Source organism: Ranitomeya variabilis, chromosome 5 (genome assembly GCF_051348905.1).
Source record: "Ranitomeya variabilis isolate aRanVar5 chromosome 5, aRanVar5.hap1, whole genome shotgun sequence".
Taxonomy (NCBI): domain Eukaryota; kingdom Metazoa; phylum Chordata; class Amphibia; order Anura; family Dendrobatidae; genus Ranitomeya; species Ranitomeya variabilis.
Genome location: NC_135236.1, coordinates 212,022,973 through 212,036,463, shown reverse-complemented (window position 1 = coordinate 212,036,463; position 13,491 = coordinate 212,022,973). Strand labels below are relative to the sequence as shown.

General features: G+C 42.3%; 1 protein-coding gene across 2 annotated transcripts in view; it reads left to right on the top strand.

The window, feature by feature from the left end:
• WDR72 (WD repeat domain 72) overlaps window positions 1-13,491 on the top strand; it is a 563,678-nt gene that overhangs the window by 396,487 nt on the left and 153,700 nt on the right. For both annotated transcript variants that reach the window (XM_077263771.1, XM_077263769.1), the window contains exons 17-18: window positions 4,138-4,226; window positions 7,717-7,799. In XM_077263771.1, coding sequence (XP_077119886.1) covers window positions 4,138-4,226; window positions 7,717-7,799 — 172 coding nt within the window. The remainder of the gene's footprint in view (window positions 1-4,137; window positions 4,227-7,716; window positions 7,800-13,491) is intronic.

The following is a 13,491-nucleotide window of genomic DNA, read 5'->3' as shown; positions in this document are numbered from 1 at the left end:
GGGAACCCCACCATAACATTCTTAATGGCTTCAGAAAGACCTTCTCTGAAATTTGCAGCCAGGGCACACTCATTCCATTGAGTAAGCACTGACCATTTCCTAAATTTTTGACAATACACCTCTGCTTCATCCTGTCCCTGAGATAGGGCCAGCAAAGCCTTTTCTGCCTGGTTCTCAAGATTAGGTTCCTCATAAAGCAGTCCAAGCACTAGAAAAACCGCATCCACATTCAGCAATGCAGGATCTCCTGGCGCCAGGGAGAAAGCCCAATCTTGAGGGTCGCCACGTAACAAGGAGATAACAATTTTAACTTGCTGAGCGGAATCACCAGAGGAACGAGGTCTCAAGGAAAGAAATAATTTACAATTATTCTTAAAATTCAGAAACCTAGATCTATCTCCAGAAAACAACTCAGGAATAGGTATTTTTGGCTCTGACATAGAACTGTGAACAACAAAATCCTGAATGCTTTGCACCCTTGCAGCAAGATGGTCCATACTAGAAGTCAGACTCTGAATATCCATGTCTGCGGCTGAACTCAAAGCCACCCAGAGATTAAGGGGATGAGAGAAGCTGGACAGACTGCAGCAAAGGGAGAAAAAAAAAAATTGCACTCAGGACTTCTCTTATCCCACTTCTGCGATGCATTAAACACTCTTTGGCCTGCTGTATTGTTATGATCCTTAGTGGCTGAGGATCACAGAACTGACGAGCTAAGTAACTGAACATAGAACGAGCTCTAGGGAGGTGGTAACTGGACTGACCGCAATCCTGATTCTAACCAAACACACTAAAGGTAGCCGGTGAACGTGCCTGAATTCCTAGACGTCACGACGCAGCCTGAGAAACTAGCTACCCCTAGAGATAGAAAGTAAGACCTCACTTGCCTCAGAGAAATAACCCCAAAGATATAGAAAGCCCCCAACAAATAATAACGGTGAGGTAAGGGGAAAATACAAACGAAGAAATGAAAACAGATTCAGCAAATGAGGCCCGCTAGTACTAGATAGCAGAAGACAGATAGGAAACTGTGCGGTCAGTAGAAAACCCTATACAAAATATCCACGCTGAGAATTCAAGAACCCCCCACACCAACTAACGGTGTGAGGGGAGAAACTCAGCCCTCTAGAGCTACCAGCAAGCAAGGAAATCACATATTAGCAAGCTGGACAAGGACAGATAATAAACCAAGAAACATATTGAACACTGATGATCAAAAAATGAACAAACAGAAACTTAGCTTCTCTTGGAGAGACTGATAATGAAGGTAGTCAGGAGAGATCAAAATAGCACTGAATACATCGACAGCAGGCAACAACTGAAAGTCCAGGTGAGCTAAATAGGAAACCAACCAGCAGATAACGAGACATCTGATCCCAGCCACAGACCTGCAGAATGACAAAAAGAGCCACCAGAGGGAGCCCAAAGATAGCACTCACACAGTACCACTTGTGACCACAAGAGGGAGCCCAAAAACAAAGTTCACAACAGTTTGCAGGCCATGACATTGACCTTACGTGCCTTTTTTCAAGGAATGTTTTCACAGTTTTTGCTCTATGGCAGTATGCATTATCATCTTGAAAAATGATTTAATCATCCCAAACATCCTTTCAATTGATGGGATAAGAATAGTGTCCAAAATATCAACATAAACTTGTGCATTTATTGAAGATGTAATGACAGCCATCTCCCCAGTGCCTTTTCCTGACATGCAGCCCCATATCATCAATGACTGTGGAAATTTGCATGTTCTCTTCAGGCAGTCATCTTTATAAATCTCATTGGAACGGCACCAAACAAAAGTGCCAGCATCATCACCTTGCCCAATGCAGATTCGCGATTTATCACTGTATATGGCTTTCATCCAATCATCCACAGTCCACAATTGCTTTTCCTTAGCCCATTGTAACCTTGTTTTTTAATATTAGGTGCTAATGATTGCTTTCGTTTAGCTTTTCTGTATGTAAATCCCATTTCCTTTAGGCGGTTTCTTACAGTTCGGTCACAGACGTTGACTCCAGTTTCCACCCATTTGTTCCTCTTTTGTTTTGATATGCATTTCCTGTTTTGGAGACATATTGCTTTAAGTTTCCGGTCTTGATGCTTTGATGTCTTCCTTGGTCTACCAGTATGTTTGCCTTTAACAACCTTCCCATGTTGTTTGTATTTGATCCAGATTTTAGACACAGCTGACTGTGAACAACCAACATCTTTTGCAACATTGCATGATGATTTACCCTCTTTTAAGAGTTAGATAATCCTCTCCTTTGTTTCAATTCTCTCCTGTTGGAGCCATGATTCATGTCAGTCCACTTGGTGCAACAGCTCTCCAAGGTGTGATCACTCCTTTTTAGATGCAGACTATCAAGCAGATCTAATTTGATGCAGGTGTTAGGCTATGTTCACATTTGCGTTGTGCGCCGCAGCGTCGGCGACGCAACGCACAATGCAAATGTGAACGCATGCACAACGCAGCGTTTTGTGATGCATGCGTCCTTTTTTTGCTTTATTTTGGACGCACAAAAAATGCAACTTGCTGCGTCCTGTGTGCCCTGACGCGTGCGCCGCAGCGACGCATGCGTCACAAAACGCAAATGCAACGCATGTCCATGCGCCCCCATGTTAAATATAGGGGTGCATGACGCATGCGGCGACGCAGCGGCGCCCGACGCTGCGTCGCACAACGCTAATGTGAACGTAGCCTTATTTTGGGGTATGAAAATTTACAGGGTGATTCCATAATTTTTTCCTCAGAATTGAGTGATTCCATAATTTCCCCCCAATGCTTGGTTAAAAAAAGTAACCATTACTGACTACCACATTTTTTATTCTTGATTTATTTTAGTGTTTCTTAAAGCCAGAAAGTTGCCATCTGAAGTGACTTTAGTTTTGTGCCATGTCTGTGATCTGCTTTTTTCTACAAAATGAAACAACTGAATGAACATCCTCCAAGGCCGGTGATTCCATAATTTTTGCCAGGGGTTGTAGTCATAGTAGTGTACACTTCAGAACAAATCAAGTAGCTGAAAATGTTACAGGTGAACTATAATGCTCAGTGGAAGTTCTGCTGAGGCTGCAGTTCTACTACTGACCAAAACTGTAGATGAAGGTGTAGTGTCCCTAGAAACCAGGAAAGAAGGAGACTAAAAAGACGTGAGCTGCTTCATGCAGAAGTAGAGAATTGTCATTAACAGAGGTATGGCCTTTACTGTAAGGAATACGTGAGTTGTTTTTCCCTTAATAGTTTGCAGTAGTGAAAGCCAACATACCAGTAGACACTAGGAGCTAAACAGATTTGTATTTGTATGAAATACAGAGTCATAGGATAGCACATCCAGGAGGCATCACAAGTTAAATCCAAGTAATGGAGCAGAGCAACCTTTACAGATCACAAAACATATTGCTCAGTAAAGGAAATGAGGCGAGGGTCACATTTAAAGGGAATCTGTCAGCAGGTTTTTTGCTATGCACTCTGAAAGCCGTATAACATAGGGAACAAGAGCCTGATTCCAGGAATGTGTCACTTATTGGACTGCATACTGTAGTTTTGATAGAATCCCTGTATTCTAAGGTGTTCAGGTAGCAGTAGTCAGATTGTTAATTCCTGTGTAACTCCTTACTCTCCCCTGATTGGCAGCTTCCTGTGTACACTGTACATAGACAGCAATCTGCCAATGAGTGGTGGAGGTTGCACAAAGTAGCCTGACTGGCCTACAGGTGACAGTTAGTCTGACAGTGATAATTTGCTGCTGATAAAACACAATGTAATGAAACTACAGTAGACAGCCTAATATTCACATTCCTGGAATCAGGTTCTATTGCTCCATATTATGCTGCTCTCCGATTACATAGCAAAAACCTGCTGACATATTCCCTTTAAATGTGAAAGCATCACTTTGAATATGGGAGCAGTGTGGTAATGACAGTAAGCAGAAAGGGCTGTTGGCTGTTGTAACTAGGTAAACAGCTGCATTATTTATAACCTAGAATATCTGAAAGTCTGAGATGTACTAGGTTACAGTGATGCTGGATTAAAGATGTTTTACTGTTCCTATGCATTGGACTGGTACTTTATGCTAATGTAATATTTTATATTCTGTTTCTATAAACCTAAATTATGATTTTTTTTTTTTGCAGTCAGGAGAAAATTGAGTTTACTCGTGGAAAATGGAAGAGCACAGAACATTTTAGCTCCTCGTTTCCTGCCTTTGCAGACATTTTGCAAGGTAGGTATCCCATTCGTCTTGAACCTACAAAAGAAGGAGTATATCCCAGAATAAATATATATAAGAAGTGCAATTGCCAGCACTACCTAAGAGAGATAAAGTAGACAGCACCGCCAGTACCTCCGAGTAATGGTGTGTGACACACCTGGTTGCAGTGGAAGCTTGCCTTCGGATCTCGGGTGCTTAAGCCAAAATATCAGAGATGCATATCATGTCCATAGAAAAAAGAAAAGGCAATAGCACTCACCGATCCTTAAAATGGGTAATCCTTCATTCAAGCACAATACAAACCTCTTCTTACGATTTTTTGCTCCTACAAACCAGTTAGATGTTCCTAATCCATTTGTTACCTGCATTAAAGACCGCTGTGTTACATAGTCAACTTTATAAAAGACTCCTGTCCACAGACTCAATCAGTCAGACTCTAACCTCTACAACATGGACAAGACCAAAGAGCTTTATAAGGATAACAGGGACAAGATCATAGACCTGCACAAAGCTGGAATGGGCTACAAAACCATAAGTAGGATGCTGGGTGAGAAGGACACAATTGTTGGTGCAATAATAAGAAAATGGAAGAAATACAAAATTATTGTCAATCAACATCAATCTAGGGCACAGAGCAAAATCTCACCTCGAGGGGTATCCTTGATAATGAGGAAGGTGAGAGATCAGCCTAAAACTACATGGGGGAACTTGTTAATGATCTCAAGGCAGCTGGAACCACAGTCACCAAGAAAATCATTGGTAACACAATACACTGTAAAGGTTTAAAATCCTGCAGTGCCCACAAGGTCCCCCTGCTCAAGAAGGCACATGTGCAGGCCCATCTGAAGTTTGCCAATGAACGCCTAGATGATTCTGTTAGTGATTGGGAGATGGTGCTGCGGTCAGATGAGACAAAAATTGAGGTCTTTGTTGTTAACTCAACTCGCTGTGGTTGGAGGAAAAGAAATGCTGCCTATCACCCAAAGAATACTGTCCCCACTGTCAAGCATGGAGGTGGAAACATTATGTTTTGGGGGGTGTTTCTCTGCTAAGGGCACAGGACTACTTCACTGCGTCAATGGAAGAATGGATGGATGTATCGTAAAATTCTGAGTGACAGCCTCCTTCCATCCACCAGGACATTAAATATGGGTCGTGGCTGGGTCTTCCAGCAAGAAAATGACCCAAAACATACAGCCAAGGTATCAAAGGAGAGTCTCCAGACCTTAATTTTATAGAAAACCTATGTAGGGAGTTGAAGCTCTGAGTTGCCAAGCGACAGCCTCAAAATCTTAATGATTTAGAGATGATCTGCAAAGAGGAGTGGACCAAAATTCCTCCTGACATGTGCGCAAACCTCATCATTAACTACAAAACATCTGACTGCTATGCTTGCCAACAAGGGTTTTGCCACCAAGCATTAACTCTTGTTTGCCAGAGGGATCAAATGCTTATTTGTCACTGCAAAATGCAAATAAATATATATAATTTACACAATGTGATTTTCTGAATTTTATTTTTGATAGTCTATCTTTCAGTGTTAAAATTAACCTACCCCTGAAATTATAGACTTTCATGTGTCTGTCAGTGGGCAAACTTACAAAATCAGCAAGGGATCAAATGCTTATTTCCCCCACTGTATATACATATATTTACATAACTGTTATAGAATTATTTCCAATTATATGCAATTGTTCATAGTTTGGTTCATTTTTGTTCACCCTCTTTGCCCATATCTGTTATTGCTTTCCTGCGTGTTGTTGATATGACAGCCATGTTTTTCCATTCTGCCATTTTTCTCACCCTCATTTAAAATGTCATCACCGTTGTTGGGTGCATGTTCTTTTTTTCCGGTATGCACGCACTGTCTCCAATGCATTTCGCCTGCGATGTCACAAATGGCGCCACAGCACCTTCTTGTGACGTCGCCGCGATCTGAGTGATGGATGTGCGGCAACGCCAGCAAGCCATTGCATATGCCTTGTAATTAGCACCTGGGTGAGTTACATTTAATTGATTTGGAAATTATTTCAGTGCCTTTATCAATCCTGTTTGACACCAAACTATATCACTCCCTGAGGAAGCTCATGTGAAATGCACCTTGGAGTGAGGGGCGGTGGCAGTAACATCTCCAGCATGAACTCGGGTCAGTAAACTTTCCTTTGCCTACGCAGGCATTATACTTCAGTCTTTGATATAATTTCAACAGCCACTTTTTGGGCACTTGCACCTAATATAGTTATTGATCTCTTACCTGGTTTTGTATCCTCTTTTCCATGCTGCTGATGTTTCTCCGCCTCCTCTTTTTATGCATTTTGTCATTTTTAATCCTGTCTTGTATATTTAAGTTTTTTTTATCTTGTTTGTCATGTGGTGTCTCTAAAAAAATAATGGATTTATTGTACCTTGATATCTTTATCTTATATTACCCTAAGTAGTTTATTTTTGATTCTAGGTATGCCATTCGTGTAGTGATTAGAAGAAACTCTAGAAATGATTCATAAAGTTGTAGAAATTCTGCAAAGATTAAAGGGGTTAATCTCCTGCTGATCTATTCTACATTTTCTATATCTTTGCTTAGGGAACAATGGAGGACTTGTGAATCATCACATCACACGCTCTGTGCACTGTGAGGATTCTCCTGTACTGGTGCCAGGAGTGGCAGGTGCGTGACTACAAGTAGGGGATTTGTATACACATTGCCATGTGCCGACTAGAAGTGCATGGCTTCCCTCAATGTAAATGTATTGAGCGAGGTCAGACACATCTAGTTGGAGTGTTGCAGGAAGTTTGCAAATCACATACTTGCTGCCACATAACCTCCGGCAGTGGAGAATCCTCACAGCATGCAGTGAGCGAGATGTGAGTATTCACAAGTCTGCAGTCACATAGAGAAGCTACAAGTCTGCAGTCAAAGGCTGGACAACCCCTATGACAATCATCATATACATTTAACTACATGGGTGGTGGTTACAATATTTCAGTTAAATTAAATGGCCCAAAATATTTATCGTTCCTTCACTATTTGCTATTAAATTAAAGGCCAACAACATGCACATTAGATAAAAATTGGCTAAATCCACTGATTTTGGCAGGATGGGCTAAACATCTAATGAGTATAGGGATGTCCCAGCTGTTCCCTGGAAAATAATGTTGGCAAGAGAAGTATTCAGCTGTTGGAATTTCAGTTGAAAAATACTTTTCCTTAGCAGGGAAATATGCTACTGCGGGATGTTTCTGGCTGAGGCGCTTTCATGGAGAATGGTGGAGAACTCAGACAGGCCAAGCATTGCTGTGTATAGGGTAGGTAGGAGAGCTACTAACCAGATTAGTAGTTAGCATGCTCTCTTCAAGAGTTAACATCCATGATATTTGTTTTATCACTGTTGAGTTTATAAAAACTATTAGTAACACATGATAATACTATTATATACTGTATATGATTTATTTAACTTTCCTGACCCTAATTATTTATATAATGTTCACTTGTTCATTCATATAGATAAAAATGCTTCCAGTTTTCCGGATCGAGAAAATGTTTTCGTAATGAAAATAGTTTCTACTTGGAAAGATCAATCAGTACAGGTAAGTCTCTTGTATTGCACAGAGAGGTACAGTAATTGTTTCTGTCAGGTTCATAAAAACAGGGACCAAAAGCAATAAATATAATCGGGCCCCTGTCAGTTGAAGATTGCAAATTCAGAATTACCATCTAACATAGTCACACACAGTATATAGACACATAAATATTTCCTACAAAAATACAGATTCTCTCTTATACACAGACAAAACATCTAAGTTAAAATTCAGTGGGGTCTGTTATATTGTCTTTGCATCACATTTATTTTTGACATGCTTGACAATGGGTAATGCCTGACCTAAATTGTGATCACATGTGCCAAAATTGCAAAAAAAAAAAAAAAGTTACAATCGGTACGGAAAGTGATCAGACCCCTCTAAATTGTGCACTCTTTGTTTCAATGCAGCAATAAGGTAAATTCAAAAAAGTTTATTTTTTTCACATTATTGTACACTCTGCACCCCATCTTGACTAAAAATACAGAATTGTAGAAATTTTTGCAAATTAAATAAAAAAGAAAAACTCAAATATCGCATGGTCATAACTATTCAGACCCTTTGCTCAGACACTCATATTTAAGTCACATGCTGTCCATTTCCTTGTGATCCTCCTTGAGATGGTTCTACTCCTTTATTGAAGTCCACCTGTGTTTAATTAAACTAATAGGACTTGATTTGGAAAGGCACACACCTGTCTATATAAGACCTCACAGCTCACAGCGCATGTCAGACCAAATGAGAATCATGATGTCAAAGGAACTGGCCAAGGAGCTAAGAGACAGAATTGTGGCAAAGCACAGATCTGGCCAAGGTTACAACAGAATTTCTGCAGTACTCAAGGTTCCTAAGACCACAGTGGCCTCCATAAACCTTAAATGGAAGAAGTTTGGAACCACCAGAAGTCTTCCCAGACCTGGCCGCCCAGCAAAACTCAGCAATCGTGGGAGAAGAGCCTTGGGGAGAGAGGTAAAGAAGAACCCCAAGATCACTGTGGCTGAGCTCCAGAGATGCAGTAGGCAGATGGGAGAAAGTTCCACAAAGTCAACTAGCACTGCAGCCTTTCAACTGTTGGGCCTTTATGGCAGAGTAGCCCGATGGAATTATCTCCTCAGTGCAAGACTTATGAAAGACAGCACAGAGTTTGCTAAAAAACACATGAAGGACTCCCAGACTATGAGAAATAAGATTCTTTGGTCTGATAAGATGAAGATAGACCTTTGTGGTGATAATTCTAAGCGGTATGTGTGGAGAAAACCTGGCATTGCTCATCACCTACCCAATACAATCCCAACAATGAATCAAGGTGGTGGCAGCATCATGCTATGGGGGTGTTTTTCAGCTGCAGGAACAGGACGACTTGTTGTCATTGAAGTAAACATGAATGCGGCCAAGTACAGAGTTATCTTGAATGAAAACCTCTTCCAGAGTGCTCTGGACCTCAGACTTGGCTGAAGGTTCACCTTTCAACATGACAATGACTCTAAGCACACAGCTAAAATAACACAGCAGTGGCTTCAGAACAATTCTGTGACCATTCTTGACTGGCCCAGCCAAAGCCCTGATCTAAACCCAATTGAGAATCTCTGGAGAGACCTGTATATGGCTGTCCACCAATGTTCACCGTCAAACCTGATGGAACTGGAGAGGATCTGCAAGGAAGAATGGCAGAGGATCCCCAAATCCAGGTGTGAAAAACTTGTTGCATCATTCCCAAGACGACTCATGGCTGCACTACCTCAAAGGGTGCTTTTACTCAATACTGAGCAAAGGGTCTGAATTCTTATGACCATGTGATATTTCAGTTTTTCTTTTTTAATAAATTTGCAAAAATTTCTACATTTGTTTTTTTCAGTCAAGATGAGGGGCAGAGTGTACATTAATGAGAAAAAAAACATTTGTGAATTTACCAAATGGCTGCAATGAAACAAAGACTAAAACATTTAAAGGGGTCTGAATACTTTCCATACCCATTGTAACTTAGTTGACCAAATTAAGCCAAGAAACAGATGGTGGAATTTTAGATATTCTAAAGATGCTGCAAATTTATTAAACACTGTGTTAGGGCTAGTGGAACGCACCAAATTATAAGAGAGATGGTTACCATCTCACCACCTGGCTACTTCATTTCCTTTCCGCGGACATCCCTACTATCATCATGGGCGACTTCAACATCCCCATTGACACTTCCCTCTCAGCTGCCACTAAACTTCTATCTCTCACTTCCTCCTTCGGCCTCACTCAATGGTCTTCTACAGCCACCCACAAAGATGGCCACACACTGGACCTCATCTTCACCCGCCTCTGCTCCCTGTCTAACCTCTCTAACTCACCTCTTCCTCTCTCTGACCACAACCTTCTCACATTCTCTTCCCTCTCCACTCCATGTCTACAATCCCCACCCCACAAACGTTCACACCCTCACTTAAATCTTAAACACCTTGACCTACACTCATTATCTGAATCCCTCCTCCCTCTCACAGATATACAGTGGGTCAAAAAAGTATTTAGTCAGTCAGCAATATTGCAAGTTCCACCACTTAAAAAGATGAGAGGCGTCTGTAATTTACATCATAGGTAGACCTCAACTATGGGAGACAAACTGAGAAAAAAAAATCCAGAAAATCACATTGTCTGTTTTTTTATCATTTTATTTGCATATTATGGTGGAAAATAAGTATTTGGTCAGAAACAAACAATCAAGATTTCTGGCTCTCACAGACCTGTAACTTCTTCTTTAAGAGTCTCCTCTTTCCTCCACTCATTACCTGTAGTAATGGCACCTGTTTAAACTTGTTATCAGTATAAAAAGACACCTGTGCACACCCTCAAACAGTCTGACTCCAAACTCCACTATGGTGAAGACCAAAGAGCTGTCAAAGGACACCAGAAACAAAATTGTAGCCCTGCACCAGGCTGGGAAGACTGAATCTGCAATAGCCAACCAGCTTGGAGTGAAGAAATCAACAGTGGGAGCAATAATTAGAAAATGGAAGACATTCAAGACCACTGATAATCTCCCTCGATCTGGGGCTCCACGCAAAATCCCGCCCCGTGGGGTCAGAATGATCACAAGAACGGTGAGCAAAAATCCCAGAACCACGCGGGGGGACCTAGTGAATGAACTGCAGAGAGCTGGGACCAATGTAACAAGGCCTACCATAAGTAACACACTATGCCACCATGGACTCAGATCCTGCAGTGCCAGACGTGTCCCACTGCTTAAGCCAGTACATGTCCGGGCCCGTCTGAAGTTTGCTAGAGAGCATTTGGATGATCCAGAGGAGTTTTGGGAGAATGTCCTATGGTCTGATGAAACCAAACTGGAACTGTTTGGTAGAAACACAACTTGTCGTGTTTGGAGGAAAAAGAATACTGAGTTGCATCCATCAAACACCATACCTACTGTAAAGCATGGTGGTGGAAACATCATGCTTTGGGGCTGTTTCTCTGCAAAGGGGCCAGGACGACTGATCCGGGTACATGAAAGAATGAATGGGGCCATGTATCGTGAGATTTTGAGTGCAAACCTCCTTCCATCAGCAAGGGCATTGAAGATGAAACCTGGCTTGGTCTTTCAACATGACAATGATCCAAAGCACACCGCCAGGGCAACGAAGGAGTGGCTTCGTAAGAAGCATTTCAAGGTCCTGGAGTGGCCTAGCCAGTCTCCAGATCTCAACCCTATAGAAAACCTTTGGAGGGAGTTGAAAGTCCGTGTTGCCAAGCGAAAAGCCAAAAACATCACTGCTCTAGAGGAGATCTGCATGGAGGAATGGGCCAACATACCAACAACAGTGTGTGGCAACCTTGTGAAGACTTACAGAAAACGTTTGACCTCTGTCATTGCCAACAAAGGATATATTACAAAGTATTGAGATGAAATTTTGTTTCTGACCAAATACTTATTTTCCACCATAATATGCAAATAAAATGATAAAAAAACAGACAATGTGATTTTCTGGATTTTTTTTTCTCAGTTTGTCTCCCATAGTTGAGGTCTACCTATGATGTAAATTACAGACGCCTCTCATCTTTTTAAGTGGTGGAACTTGCACTATTGCTGACTGACTAAATACTTTTTTGCCCCACTGTAAGTTCCTTACACAATGCGGATGACGCTGCCGCTCTATATAACACCACAATAGCTGTAGCTTTGGAATCTGCTGCCCCACTTACACATACCAAAGCTGGCAAAATCAACAGACAGCCCTGGCACACCAGTTTGACCAAAGAACTGAGGCGAGCTTCCAGGGCTGCCGAGCGCAGATGGAAAAGATCCCACTCCAACGAGCACTTCTGTTATGATCCTTAGTGGCTGAGGATCACGAATAGACCAGCAAGTGAATAAACTAAGGACAAGCTCCAGGGAGATGGTAACTGGACTGATCGCAAATCTGAACCTATCCAAAACAACTAGAGGTAGCCGGTGAACGTGCCTAAAAAAATCCTAGACGTCTCGAGCCAGCCTGAGGAACTAGCTACCCCTAAAGAGAAAGAAAGACCTCGATTGCCTCCAGAGAAATAATCCCCAAAGATATAGAAGCCCCCAACAAATATTAATGGTGAAGTAAGAAGAAGGCACATACGTAGGGATGAAATCAGATTCAGCAAAAGAGGCCCACTAGTACTAGAAAGCAGAAAATAGAGCAGGGGTCTATGCGATCAATAAAAAACCCTTACCAAATATCCATCCTGAGATTTCAAGAACCCACGCACCAACTAATGGTGTGTGGGGAGAAACTCAGTCCACTAGAGCATCCAGCAAGCGAGGGAGTCACATTTTAGCAAGCTGGACAAGAAAACATGATAAACACTGCTGATCAAAAAATGAGCAAACAAAACTTAGCTTGTCCTGGATGGACTGGGAGCAAGGTAGTCAGAAGGAATCTGAGTAGCACTGATAACATCGACAGCCGGCAACAAGTGAAAGTAAAACAGAGCTATATAGGAACCTCCCAGGGATAACAAACCAGCTGATAGCCAGAGACCAGCAGGATAACAAACAAAGCCACCAGGGGGAGCCCAAAGCAAAAGTCACACCATACCACCAGTGACCACAAGAGGAAGCCTGAAAACAGAGTTCACAACAGTACCCCCCCCCCTTAAGGAGGGGTCGCCGAACCTTCATGAAAACCCCCAGGGCGATCAGGATGAGCCACATGGAAGGCACGAACCAAATCGGCCGCATGAACATCAGAGGCGACAACCCAAGAATTATCCTCCTGACCATAGCCCTTCCACTTGACCAAATACTGGAGCCTCCGTCTAGAAACACGAGAATCCAAGATCTTCTCCACCACGTATTCCAATTCTCCCTCAACCAGCACCGGGGCAGGAGGCTCAACCGGAGGAACCACAGGTATCACATACCTCCGCAACAACGAGTGAAGGAACACATTATGAATAGCAAATGATGCCGGGAGGTCCAGATGGAATGACACAGGGCCAAGTACTTCCAGAATCTTATAAAGACCGATAAACCGAGGCTTGAACTTAGGAGAGGAGACCTTCATAGGAACGAAGCGAGACGACAACCACACCAAGTCCCCAACGCGAAGTCGGGGACCCACACAGCGACGGCGGTTGGCAAAGAGCTGAGCCTTCTCTTGTGACAACTTCAAATTGTCCACCACATGATTCCAAATCTGATGCAACCTATCTACCACAACATCCACTCCAGGACAGTCAGAAGGCTCCA